Raw genomic sequence first — 14,713 nt, 5'->3', positions numbered from 1 at the left:
ATACGTTAATTCCAAACTCCTAATTTATCTCCCCCACCACCACCGCTATCCCCTTTGGTAACCATAAGTTTGTTTTCTACGTCTGTGAGTCTATTTCTGTTTTGTAAATAAGTTTGTTTATATATCACTTTTTTAGGTTCCACATATAAGTGACATCATATGATTTTTTTGTCTTTGACTTATTTCACTTAATACGATAATCTCTAGGTCCATCAGAACAGTGTTTATAGTCTGTTTCTATCTGTTTACAAAAGAAAGAGCGATGTACACACACACACACAGAATATATCTGGTAGGCTACACAAGAAACTAGGAAGAGTGGTGACATCTGAAGGACTAGGAGCCAGGAATAAGAAGACTCATTATTCACTGCATGCACATGCACTCTTATGTACTGTTTTTTTTTCCTACCATATGCACATACTGTCTTTTCAAAGTAACTTTTTCTTGCCTTTCTGAGGCCATGTTTATTGTTTTACTCAGTCTGAGTGTTAGCAGAATCCTAGGCTTACTCTTAATCGTTGCATTTTTTAATCTATTGTTTTGCAAAATAAATATTTTCATTTTATTCAAAAGTGAAACATATAAAGGTATATAGTGAAGTTTCTCCACACCTCTGACTCCCATCCCTGCAGTTTTCCCCCACCATAGATAACTACTATTATCAGTTTTTTGTTTTTGTTTTTGTTTTTGTTTTTTTGGGCCGCACATCGCAGTATGTAGGACCTTAGTTCCCCGACCAGGAATCGAACTGGTGCCCTCTGCAGTGGAAGCACAGAGACTTAACCACTGAACCACCAGGGAAATTCTTTTTTTTTCTTAATTTTTTTCTATTAATCAGTTTCTTATAAAACTTACCAGTTTCTGTATGCATATACAGCAAATACAAATCAATATTCTCTTCACCTTTTGTCCGTTTTTACAAAGATAGCTATCATTATATCAACAATTCTGCATACCTTGCTATTTCTATTCAGAACCAAAATCACAAGCCACAAAAGAAAAAACAGACTGGACATCACCACAATTAAATAATCTTGTGCTTCAAAGGATAATGTCAAGAAAGTGAACAGACAACCCACAGAAAAGAAAATTTCTGTAAATCATATATCTGATAAGGAACTTATATCTAGAATTTTAAAAGAATTCTTAAAACTCAATAATAAAAAGATGACCCAACTGAAAAATGGGCAAAAGATCTAAATAGACAGGTCTCCAAAGAAGATATATATAGGGCTTCCCTGGTGGTGCAGTGGTTGAGAGTCCGCCTACTGATGCAGGGGACACAGGTTCGTGCCCTGGTCCGGGAAGATTCCACATGCCGTGGAGCGGCTGGGCCCGTGAGCCATGGCCGCTGAGCCTGCACATCTGGAGCCTGTGCTCCACAACGGGAGAGGCCACAACAGTGAGAGGCCCGCGTACCGAAAAAAAAAAAAAAAAAGATATATATATATATATATATATAAATGGCCAATAAACATATGAAAAAATGTTCAACATCATTAACCATGGGGAAATGCAATCAAAAACACAAGGAGGTACCACTTCTCACCCATTAGGATGTGTATAATAAAAAAGACGACAGTAGAGTTAACAAAGACGTAGAGAAATTGGAACACTCATATACCGCTGGAGGGAATTTAAGATGGGAGGCTGCTTTGGAAATAGTCTGGCAGTTCCTCAAAAGGTTAAAATAGGTACCATACGACCCAGTAATTACACTACTAGGTATCTACCCAAGAGAAATGAAAACATATGTCCCCACAAAAACTAGCACATGAATGTTCATAGCAACATTATTCATAAGAGCCAAAAGGTGGAAACAACCTAAGTGTCCATCAACTGATGAGTGAATAAATGTGGTATATATCCATAGAATGGAATATTATTCAGCCACAAAAAGGAATGAAGTACTGCTACATGCTACAACACAGACGAACCTTACAAACATCATGCTAAGAGAAAGAAGCCAGATGTGAAGGACCACATTTGCAAAGAACTTCACTTGTATGAATTCTGCAGAATAGGCAAATCCATACAGACATAAGGTCGATTAGTGGTTGCCTAGGGCCAGGGGGTTGGGAAAAAATGGGAAGTGACAGGTGAGAAGTGCAGGGTTTCTTTTGGAGCGATGAAAGTGTTCACAATTAGAAAGTAGTGATGGCTGCACAAGTCTGAGAATGTACCAAAAACCTTTGAATTGTACATTTTAATTAAGGTTGAATTTTATGATATGTGAGTTATATCTCAATAAAGTTAACAGAAAATAACGTACCTTAGAGATCTTTCCGTATCAGTAAACAGAGAACATCTTCATTCTTTTTTATAGCAGCATGGTATTCCATTGTATGGATGTACATATTTGATTTAACTAGTTCCTCACTGATGGACTTTTAGGACATCTCATCATTTGCTGTTACAATATTGCAATCAATCAATCAATCAATGCATGTCATTTTACATGTGTGTCAGTATATTTGTAGGATAAAGCCTCAGGAATGGAATTACTGGGTCAAAAGGTATATATACATTTATGATCTTAATCTATATTGCTAAATTTCCTTCCATGGGATAGTGCCAATTTACACTCTGACCAGTAACTTTTTAGAATTCATGTTTCCCCATAGTATTGCCAACAGTGCATTATCAAACTTTGGAACTTTTGCCAATCTGAGATACAAAAAGTGGTATCTCAGGGTACTTTTAAGCTGCATTCCCACTATAATGGAAGAGACTGAGCATCCTTTCATGGTTCATACACATTTATGTTTTCTTTTTATATCTTGCATTCATTCTTCTTTTGCGCTGTTGTTTTTCTTACTGATTTCCAGGAGTTTGTTAATAAATTAAGGAAAAAAGTTTGTAATATGAACTGCAAATTTTTTTCCAGTTTGTACATTGTTTCCTCTCTTTGCTTTTGGTGTTTTTTATCATGCAAGTTATTGATTTTTAAAACTGTTTTATTGCAATATCATTCACAGCTCAACCACTTATTCAGTTCAGTGGTTTTTAGTATATTCACAGGATTATGCATCTATCACAACAATCAATTTTGGAATATTTTCATTAACTCCTTAGCAGTCACTCCCCATTTCTCCTGAAACCCCCCACCCTAAGCCCTAGACAACCATAAATCTACTGTCTGTCTCTAGAGATTTGCCTAGTCTGGACATTTTCCTATAAACGGAATAAGTGGCCTTTTGTGTCTGGCTTCTGGATACCAGTCCCTTATCAGGTAAATGATTTTCAAATCTTTTCTCCCATTCTGTGGGTTGTCTTTTCATCTTTTCACTTTCTTGATGGTATCATTTGCAGCACAAAAAGTTTTTTTTAACTTTGATGATGTTCAATTACACACACACACACACTTTCTTGTAGCTGTTCCTTGGGTCTTTGATGTTATATGTATGAAGGCTTTGCCTAACCCAAGTTCACAAAGATTTACTCCCATGTTTCAAGCTCTTACATTTACTTCTATAATCCATTTTGAATTCATTTCTGTGTATGGTGTAATGAAGGAAGTTTTGTTTTATGTAGCCAAATTTAACAACCTTTCATTATATGTCTTCTGAATTTTCATAGTTAGAAAGGGCTTCTGCACTCCAAGATTATAAAAAAAATTCTCTGATTTCCTAGGGTACATTTATGATTTCCCCTGTTTACACTTAAATCTCTTAACTCTTCTATAATTTATCCTGGTCTGCAACATGAGATGTAGATCCAACCTTTTTTTTTTTTTTTTTTTTGCCTTAGCTACCCAGTTGTCCACCACCATCTCTTAAATAGTTCATTTGTTCCCCATTGATTTGAGGTGCCACCTTCATGATATGTATATAAAAACATTTTTAAACTGTATAATGAAAATAAAAATAAAGGACAACTGGAAGAGTATGCAGGAAAAGATAAGGAAATAAGTGTGAAAATATACGGGCCTCATGATTTTATTTTGGGTAGAAGCAGCTCTTTGACAACTTTCTCAATTTTTTCCCATGGGTACTGGTGTGTTTAGGTTTACTGTAGCTTCTAGAATTAATATTAGCCATTTGCATTCTTCCGGGAAATGTCCCATTTCATCTAGGTTTTCAAACGTATTAGGAAGGAGTTATACAAAGTACTTTCTTATATTTTTAAAAATTTCTTCATATCTATAGTTATGCTCCTTTTTCTCATTTAAGACTTCATATTCTTGATTAGGTTTACTTATCTATTTTATTTTCTTCTTCCAATAACACCTTCTGGTTTATTTGTTGAGTCTATAGGTTTTTGTTTTTTTTTTACTGGGGTGTAGTTGTTTTACAATGTTGTCTTAGTTTCTACTGTACAGCAAAATGGAGTTCCCTGTGCTATACAGAAGGTTCTTATTAGTTATCTATTTTATAAATATTAGTGTATATATGTCAATCCCATTCTCCCAATTCATCCCCCCATCCACTTCCCATTAGTGTCCATACATTTGTTCTCTATTTCTGTGTCTCTATTTCTGCCTTGCCTTTGTAGTTCATTAATTTCTGGATTTTTAAAATGTTATTGATTTCTTCCTTCAGTTTTCGTTAGCTTTATTGTTCTTCTAGCTCACTGACTTGAAAGCTCAATTTATTTCCTTTTAATTCTCACTTGTTTCATCTAGGTATTTCATCTGTACTTTATTTATTAATTTATTTATTTTGGCTGTGCCACACAGCTTGTGGGATCTTAATTCCAAGACCAGGGCTTGAACCCAGGTCCTCAGCAGTGAAAGTGCAGAGTCCTAACCACTGGACCGCCAGGGAATTCCCTCATCTGTACTTTATACCCACTTATGTTGTTCCAATATTACAAAGAAATTGTGTTATTTATGTAAAAAAGAGAGAGAGATTACAAGAAGAAAACATTTCAAAAATCAAAATAATTGAGCAGGGCCAGAACTGGGAGTGAAGCAGAAGGCATTCCCCGTGGGTGCACAATTTAAGAGGGTGCCAAAAACTCAGTAATCAAGACAAATGATATCTTGATGCAATAATTTGGAAAGTCAAATTGTAAAATTATGGCCAGCAGGCTGGCTGCCTGCTTTCATAAATACAGTTTTATCGGAACTAGGGCCAGGACTAGAGTAAGGGCTGAGGCATGGCTTACCAAGTACAGGAGTGGATCTCACTTTTTAAAAAAACTTAATATTTTGTTCACAGGTATTTTGGACAATTTAATTTCTGAAAATACTGCATTAAAAATGCATCTTGGGGCTTCCCTGGTGGCGCAGTGATTGAGAGTCCGCCTGCCAATGCAGGGGACATGGGTTTGTGCCCTGGTCCGGGAAGATCCCACATGCCGTGGAGCGGCTGGGCCCGTGAGCCATGGCCGCTGAGCCTGCGCGTCTGGAGCCTGTGCTCCGCAATGGGAGAGGCCACAACAGTGAGAGGCCCGCGTACCGCAAAAAAAAAAAAAAAATGCAACTTGATTACTAAGATTTGGGGCATCCTCTTAAATTTTGTACCTGATGTGGGTTGCTTTATTTGCCTCATCCAAGACCTGGCCCTATAATTGACTCTTGATGACAGTATAATGACTTTTTTATTTCTTTATACTTCTGTACACTTTCCAAATTCTGCACAATAAGCATAACAATAAGGATTACTTTGACCATCAGGAAAAATTAATTAATTAATTTTTTGCGGTACGCAGGCCTCTCACTGTTGTGGCCTCTCCGGTTGCGGAGCACAGGTTCCGGACGCGCAGGCTCAGCGGCCATGGCTCACGGGCCTAGCCGCTCCGTGGCATGTGGGATCTTCCCGGACCGGGGCACGAACCCATGTTCCCTGCATCGGCAGGCAGACTCTCAACCACTGCGCCACCAGGGAAGCCCAGGAAAAATAATTTAAAAACGAAGTCAAGACTCACTTAATGATGTTCCTTGTGATTTCACCATGGGGCTTGCAGGAAACAAAAACTAGTATGCGGATGGCCCCGTAGTTTCGAATGGCTTGAACCACCTGGTAATCTAAAGGAAGAAACACATTGCTATTAATATAATTAAACTATCATGGTCCAGGTTATCACAAACTTGCAACTGGCTGGCACATAGCACTGGTTAGGAAAAGAGGAGAAGCAGGTTCAGAGCCAGCTCACTGAGAGCAGCCTTAACATGGTATAGAAATGAGAGACCAAAGCTGGTGGACATCATGGGAATACCTAACTAACTCTGTAGCAGGAAATCTAGTCATCCTTACGCAGTCCCGGCCCGGGCTGGGTTCACTACAGCAACAATTAACTGCCCATCTTCCTTTGACTTCAGTAGCTGTGGCAAAATCTTCTCTGCTCGACCAGTATGGAATTCACAGTTGGTGATGCCTGCAAAAGAGAGGCCCATGTGCCATAACTCAAAATGCAAGCCAAGCAGTTGGGGGTGGGGAGCTTCAGCTTTATAGAAACGTACAGAAAGCAGGGAGGGCTCTGCCATCTTCCCTTTAGATCTAACATACTTCTGCATAACAATGAAAGAAATGCTTTTGGAGCTGCTTCATTTTTCCCAATGCGCTTTCCCTTGCAATATCTCTGTAGGCCTTTCAGCTTGAGAGACTAGATGTGTTATTTTACAACTTAGTGACTCACACAGCACATAAGGACCTATACCAAGAAGAGAACCTTGACTATAACTCAAGTGCTCCTTCTGCTATATTGGAGGCTTTCACATGGAGCCTCAGGAGCTGTCTAGAAGTGAGGTAGAGGGGAAAGAAAATCTTTTTTCTATGTTGCAGTTTGGCCTAAGACTTTGTTCAAAGAAAAGGTCCTACTGCTAAAAATAGTTTGAAACCTATTGTATTGTTATGATGCCTCATGAGTCTAATGTCAAGAAGGCTCTTCTATATTATTCAAAGTTTTGCCAAGTTCCCTTCCTATCAGCTAGGCTTATTCCTTCCCTTAAGCTTTTTCCAGATAGAAACAAAAAGATTAGGGAGGGATAAATTAGGAGTTTGGAATTAACATATACACACTACTATATATAAAATAGGTAACCAACAAAGACCTACTGTATAACACAGGGAACTCTACTCAATATTTTGTAATAACCTATAAGGGAAAATAATTTTTTTAATGAATTTATTTATTTTTGGCTGTGTTGGGTCCCCGTTGCTGTGCCCGGGCTCCCTCTAGCTGTGGTGAGTGGGGGCCACTCCTCGCCACAGTGCACGGGCCTCTCATTGCTGTGGCCTCTCCCGTTGCGGAGCACAGGCTTCAGTAGTTGTGGCTCGCGGGCTCTAGAGTGCAGGCTCAGCAGTTGGGGCGCACGGATCCAGCTGCTCCGCAGCATGTGGGATCCTCCTGGACCAGGGCCTGAACTCGTGACCCCTGCATTGGCAGGAGGATTCTCAACCACTGCACCACCAGGGAAGCCCAGGGAAAATAATTTGAAAAAGAATATATATATATACATATATATATATATATATGTATATATATATAACTGAATCACTTTGCTGTATACCTGAAACTAACACAACATTGAAATCAACTATACTTCAATTTTTAAAAAAAAGAAAAAAAAAGGGGGACCTCTTTTAGAAAGTCATCAGGATCCAACTCTGAGCACTCCAGAACACCTTCCCTTCCTCCTCAGTCATGGATACAGTAGATGCCCTTTCCCACACAACCGTTCCCATAGTACAGAACAACTACAGCTCTTAATTTCTCCCCAGAATGTGAGCAGTGTACCATTGAAGGCTACAGTCCACCTGGCATCCTCTACCGCCTGCTCCACCAACTCAATCCCAAGGACCTAGGAGGTATACTGAGCCAGAGAGAGGCCAATCACACCTGGGGAAGTAGGAGAGAATAAGAGGAGGGTATTTTATGGTATTACCAATGAGGTTATGCCTGCACCACTATCACCACCTCCCCACCTCGGCTGCAAGGGCCCTGGGTGCTGCGTGGATGGTGTTGGGGAGATAAGCTGCATGTTGATTCTGCCCTGGGCTGCCACTTGCCAGTTACACAGCAGATGTCAAGGAGGATGGTGTTAGAGTTCACTCCACTCAGCTCCCCCACAGTCCGATACAGTATCTCTGCACCAGCAATGTTAACCTGGAAAAAGGCATCTGGAGAGATGCAGATCTTCAACCCCAGGAGATCTTCAAAGATGTGGGGTTCCCCAAACAGGAGCTGGTAGGGGGACTGCTGATGGCTGCAACGGGTCGTAGTGCTAGAAAAGAATAAAACAAGAAAGCACCTTGGAATGGCAGACCAACCTATCTCTAGTGGTTGGTTGGAGAGGGAGGCCCCAGCATCTCAGCTAGGAGACAAAGCCTCCATGGCATGGCCCTGAGAGCTCTGGAGGAGTTTCCCTCTCAGGGGATGGAGGTACATGCAAACACTTGGTCATCAGCGGCGCTGCCTCAGTAATCCACAACCCAGACTATGGCAAGCCATCAGACTGCGGCTTGCTGTAGGGCTGTCCCAGGTTTACCTTTCCTGGAAGTAAAGTGATGTCAAGTCACAGACTGCTCCTGGCCCTTTGGTGAAAAACTTCTTTACAGTCTCCTTCTGAACACAGAGCTCCTCCTGCCCAGACCACAAAATCAGGAGTCAAGCAAAAACCCACCTCTGACAAATTTTCTCTCCAAGCTCTATGGTAATCAGCCCTGCAGTAGTCAGACAAGAAGGCACATTACTCAAATCCTATTATAGATAACACTTAAAGCAATGTTCTGTAGGACCAAAAAAAAAAAAAAGCTATTTTCACATCTCAGCAGAAGCACTCCTTTGCTTATTGGCTTTTGACAAATGCTATACAACAGACATGGCACTTTCTCCGGTTTGAGCCTCTTTAATAGTTCTCTAAAGAAAGTGTGAGAGTTATTCTTGTTGTAACCTAGGAGCTAAACTAAGCTTTTGTCCCATCACAAACAAGCAATAACCTTTCAATTCCTTTCACACTTCTCTACTTCAAATATCCCATCCACCCATCCAAACACCACCTCAGAAGACACATGTCCTAAGAGAAAGGAAAGAAAGGGCACGGAACAGAATGAGCACGGTAACTAAATCCTTTCTTCGAGTTCTAAACGTTTTAAAATTCTTACGTCACTACAGAGAGCCCTATCCATCAGCTAGACACAAGGACATATGACAATAAACTATGTTGGAGCTATAGAGTTAAAAGGCCAGGAATCAACGACCTGGGTTCAAGCCCTATAGCTTTGCTATTTACTAGCTCTTTAACCTTGCGTACCTCTATGCCTCCATTTGCTCAGCTGTGAAATGAAGGGAACAATACCTCTCCCTCTCCAGCCTACTTCACAAGTTGCTTGAGATGATCACATAAGTATTAGAATATTTTGATACAGGCATGTTTGAAAGCTCTAAGTATATTACAAATGTAAAAGTATTATGTAGATTATGAAATTCTGACCATATTCTAGTCTCTATTAAATTGGCTTCTGGAATTAGTAGAACACCTAATAAGTTCTGTGGGCAAAGTTCTTGTGAAAATCCTCAGGAGTCCTCACATGATAATTAACTTGGTAACCTAGCCTCAGTCTCTTTGGTTTCATTATGCCAGCAGCATGGTTAACAGGATCCTTGTCATCTCCTCATCATCATCCCCAACCCTTCTTTCCAACCCATACATTCTATGGATGCATTGTTTCTGCTATCTTCCCTGAAACCTCCAAATACCAACTGCAGCATATTGATAGTAAGGGCTGCTATAGAAGCTGTTCCTTATCATCCTTTGAGTCTCACCTGCCTTAATTCCTGGGGATGGAAAGAGATGATGGCCATTGTGTGCCCTTGGCTATTGGTGTGGGCTATGAGCTCACGCCAGTACCCACCTTCACGAAACAGAAGGCAGGGCTCCAATGGGGACTGTTGAAGGAATACTTCGTAGTACTAGGAAGAAAACAGTACTATTACACAGGCAAAACTAACAAAGTTTGACAGCTCATTATTCATGCTGAGCGACTGTTACGGGCTGAAGCGTATCCCCCCCACACACAAATTCATATGTTGAACGCTTAGTACCTCAGAATGTGACCAGATTTGGAGACGAGGTCTTTAAAGATGTGTTTAAGTTAAAATTAGGCCATTAGGGTGGGTCCGAATGCTGTGGTTTCAGTTGGCCACGCTGCTACCCCAGTGGGCCCACCACACCAGTGGGCCTGGAGGACAGTATCAACCCATAGAGGATTATTCTCAAGCCTTAAAATTTAGTGGAATTTGCCCTGCTAGGTTTCAGATTTGCTTGGGACCCAAGACCCCTTTCTTCTTTCTGATTTGTTCCTTTTGGAATGGGAATGTCTATCCTATGCCTGTCCTACGATTGTATTTGGGAAGCAGATAATTTGTCCAGCTTCACTGGTTCACAGCTAATTCTGTCTTAGGATGAATTATACCTTGACTGATACCTCTCATCCACACTTCATTTAGATGAGATTTAGGACTTAGAGTTGATGCTGGAATGTGTTAAGAATTTTGGGCTGTTGGAATGGGGGTGAATGTATTTTGCATGTGAGAAGAACATGAATTTTGGGGGTCCAGAGGAGAGTGTTGTGGGCTGAACTGTGTCCCCCTAGGATTCATACATTGAAGTCCTAACCCCCAGTACCTCAAAATGTGACTGTGTTTGGAAATAGGGCCTTTAAGTAGGTGATTAGTTAAAATGAGGCAGTTAAGGTGGACTCTAATCCAATCTGACTGTTGTCCTTATAAGAAGAGGAAATTTGGATACACAGAAACATCAGGGATGTGCACGTGCACAGAGGAAAGCCCACATGAGGACACAGCAGAAAGGCAGCCATCTGCAAGCCAAGGAGAGAGGTCTCCGAAGAAACCAAACCTGCTGACACCTTGATCTTGGACTTCCAGCCTCCGGGACTGTGAGAAAATAAGTTTATGTTGTTTAAGCCACCCAGTCTGTGGGATTTTGTTATGGCAGTCCTAGCAAACTAATGCAGTGATATAAGAAACATGATCACTGCCCTGCAACCTTACTGAGGGATCCTATCCATGACAGCCCAAAAAGTATGTTCCATGAAGGCTCAGAGTTGTATCCTGAGTCTAGCACATAACCAGTGCTCAATAATTATTATTGAAAGAAGGTATGAAACAGCAAAGGTATCTGTATGAAGAATTTCAGCTTGTTGTGTACACAGCGTGGAATACAATAATCATCCATTTCTGTGAATTCCTCCTGGCAGCAATTCCTAATATACTACTAAGCTGCTATAATTCCATTCTTACTTATAACTTCCTGATGTAAGCCCATTGTTTCTGTATTTCTTCATATAACCAGGTGCCAACTAGCTTAGTTGGATCCTTCATCTTCCCCTGGTAAATACAGGTCAAAAGCAATCCTGATTCAGTGTTGAGATATCAGAAATCCTTAAAGCCAAACTTCAAACACAAGCCAGTTGCTGCCACAACAGGACACACTATCTGATCTACTAGGTCCTCTTGTTTTCATAATGCATGGGTTCTGGATCCACTGCATTTTCACACAAACCCAAAATAGTGCATGGAAGGGAGAGTTACACCAAAAAACAGTGCCATTTGAGAGGGTAAAAATCAATTAAGGGTGCACTTGACCACTTCTGCTATAATTTCATATAAATGCAACATAAGATGCTTAACTATACTTATACTGAACAAATTTTTCCAAATTTTGAAGTTGGTGATTTAAAGAAAGACTGGTTCAACTGTTGTTTACTTGCTGGTTGGAAAGGAATGTTTTCTGGAAGAAGATTCAAATGTCTTTGAGGTCCTAGAAGGATGGGAACTGAAAAACTGAGTCTGACCTGGAAGATAATGGGTAAGTAAATATGAAATACAGCTTCTCCACTGTATGAGCCAAGGCTTTGGTTTCTTCATTTATAAAATAGAGCCTGAAACTCCTATTCTTACATGGGAATGCCTAAGCATCATATTGCAATATACAGTTGACCCTTGAACAGCATGGGTTGGAACTGTGTGGGTCCACTTACATGTGGATTTTTTTCAATAAATATGTACTACATTACTACACAATCTGTGGTTGGTTGAATCTGGGGTTGGTTGAACTCGAGACATGGAACTGCAGATATGGGAAAACCAAGGATATGGAGGGCCAACTACAGAGTTATAGGTGCATTTTCAACTGTGCAGAGGGTCAGCGCCCCAACCCCCATGTTGTTCAAGGGTCAACTGTATCAAATCAACACACTGTACACCCTAAACTTACACAATGTTGCATGTCAATTATACCTCAATAAAATAAAATTTTTAAAAAGAGTGAAAGGGCCTTCTGGTTAAAATAACAGACTATTCCTCTTTAAAATCCTACTAAAATGAAATAAAGGAATAAAAAAGACATAAACGTACTTAAACTCATTGATCCACCAATTCTCCCTTCTCTCTCTCTTGCATCATTTTCCTCCCTCACTACTGGATCATTCCCATCAATACACAAGCATGTTCTTCTAACTCTCCCACCTTTAAAAAGAAAAGTAACCTTCTCGAACCCACTTTCCCCTCCAGCCACTGTTCCATTTCTCCGCTCCTCTTTGTAGCAAAGCTCCTCAAAAGAACTGTCTATATTCACTGCCTCCCATTCCTCTCCTTCTACTCACCCACTCAAATCAGGTCCCTACCACTCCACCTAAACAGCTCCCATTATGGTCACCAACGACCTCCATGTCATGCAGTTCAAAGGTCAATTCACACTCCTCATCTTACTTGACCTACTAGCAGCACTGGCACAGCTGATGAGCCCCTCCTCCTCAGTTCACTGTCTTCACTAGGCTTTCAGGATCCCACACTCTCCTGGTTTCCTCTGACCTCACTGGCTGCCCCTTCTCAGTCACCTTTACTGGTTCCTCTTCTCCTCCCAGACCTCTTAAAATGGGAATGCCCCTGGGTTCAGTCCATGTTCCTGTTCTCTTTCTATCTACTCTCACTCCCTTGGTCATCTCTTCCAGTCTCATGATTTTAAATAACATCTACATGTTAACAACTCCAAGATTTCTAATTCTTGAACCTCATCCTAACAGATCCAACTACCTATTTAACATATCCACTCAGATGCCTAATAGGTATCTCAATGCAACATGTCCAAAATTGAGCTACTAACCTCCCCCTGCTCAAATCTGCTCTGCCACAGCTTTTTCCATTTCCGTAGATAGTAACTCCACTGTTCCACTTTCTCCTCCCAAAAACCTAGAGCCATTTTTCACTCCTCTCTTTCTCTTATACCTTTCACTCAATCAATCAAGAAATCCTGCAGTTCTGTCTTCAAGATATATCCACCTCCACTGCTGCTCCCACTGGGCTATATCATCTCACATCTGGATTACCACATGAGCCTCCTAACTAGTCTCTCCCTGCTTCTACCTTTCCCTGCAACAATCCATACACAATATAATAGCCAGAGTGATCCTGTTTAAAACCTAAATCATATCATGAGATGCCCGCCCCCCAATCAAAACCTCCAACAGCTCAGAATAAAAGCCAAAGTCCCAACAATGACCTCTAAGGCACTACACTATCTGGTCCCCATTAACTACCTTACCTCTTCTCCTATTACTCTTCTGAGTCTACCTTCAGTTCCTCCAGAAAGCATGCCATACTCCTACCTTAGGGCCTTTGCCATGGCTGTTTTCTTTGGCTAGAATGCTCTTCCCTCAGACCTTCACATGGTTGACACCCTCATTTCCTTTAAGTCTTAATTCCAAAGTTTCTCAACCTTGGCACTATTGTCAATTCTGTGTTGTGGGGGGCTGTCCTCTGCACTGCAGGATGTTTAACAGCATCCTTGGCCTCTACTCACTAGAAAGATACCAGTAGCACCGTCCAACTATCCCCCAGTGGTGACAACCAAAAATGTCTCCAACATTGCTAAATGTCCCCTGTAGGGCAAAACTAATTCCAGTTGAGAACTACTGCTTTATTCAAATATCACCTTCTCAATGAAGCCTACGTTGATCCCATTTAAAATTACAACCCGCATTTCCCCCAAACTTACGACTTCTCATCCTTCTCATCCTCCTTATCCTGCTGCATTTTCCCCAGGGCATTTGTCTTAGTCTGTTTGGACTGCTAAAACAAAAGTACCATAAACTGGATGACTTATAAACAACAAAAATTCCTCAGTTCCGGAGACTGGGAAATCCAAAATCAAGGTTCCGGCAGATTCAGTGTCTGGTGACAGCTTCCTCAATGACGGCTTCTGTCTTTTCACTGGAACCTCACATGGCAGAATGGACAAGCTAGGGGCTTCCCTGGTGGCGCAGTGGTTAAGAATCTGCCTGCCAATGCAGGGGACACGGGTTTGAGCCCTGGTCCGGGAAGATCCCACATGCCACGGAGCAACTAAGCCCGTGCGCCACAACTACTGAGCCTGCGCTCAAGAGACCATGAGCCACAACTACTGAGCCCACATGCCACAACTACTGAAGCCTGCGTGCCTAGAACCCATGCTCTGCAACAAGAGAAGCCACCACAATGAGAAGCCCACGCACCACAACGAAGAGTAGCCCCCGCTCACCACAACTACAGAAAGCCCGTGCACAGCAACAATGACCCAACACAGCCAAAAAAATTTTAAAAAACAAACAAATAAATAAATAAATAAATGAAAAGAATGGACAAGCTAGTTCTCTGGGTCCTCTTTTATAAGGGCACTAATCCTAATCATGAAGGCTCCACTCTCATGACCTAAGCACCGCCCAAAGGCCCCAACCTCTTAATACTATTACCTTGGGGGTGAGGA

General features: G+C 41.2%; 1 protein-coding gene across 1 annotated transcript in view; it reads right to left on the bottom strand.

The window, feature by feature from the left end:
• Positions 1-14,713, bottom strand: part of TRMT2B (tRNA methyltransferase 2 homolog B) — a 90,158-nt gene that overhangs the window by 56,281 nt on the left and 19,164 nt on the right. The window contains 6 exon segments of the mRNA XM_060137294.1: positions 5,875-5,994; positions 6,204-6,324; positions 7,687-7,788; positions 7,959-8,173; positions 8,438-8,532; positions 9,715-9,861. Of these exon segments, the coding sequence (XP_059993277.1) occupies positions 5,875-5,994; positions 6,204-6,324; positions 7,687-7,788; positions 7,959-8,173; positions 8,438-8,532; positions 9,715-9,861 (800 nt within the window).

Source organism: Lagenorhynchus albirostris, chromosome X (genome assembly GCF_949774975.1).
Source record: "Lagenorhynchus albirostris chromosome X, mLagAlb1.1, whole genome shotgun sequence".
Classification (NCBI taxonomy): Eukaryota; Metazoa; Chordata; class Mammalia; order Artiodactyla; family Delphinidae; genus Lagenorhynchus; species Lagenorhynchus albirostris.
The sequence above is the reverse complement of the archived record's forward strand: the minus strand, read 5'-3'. Positions and strand labels throughout refer to the sequence as shown.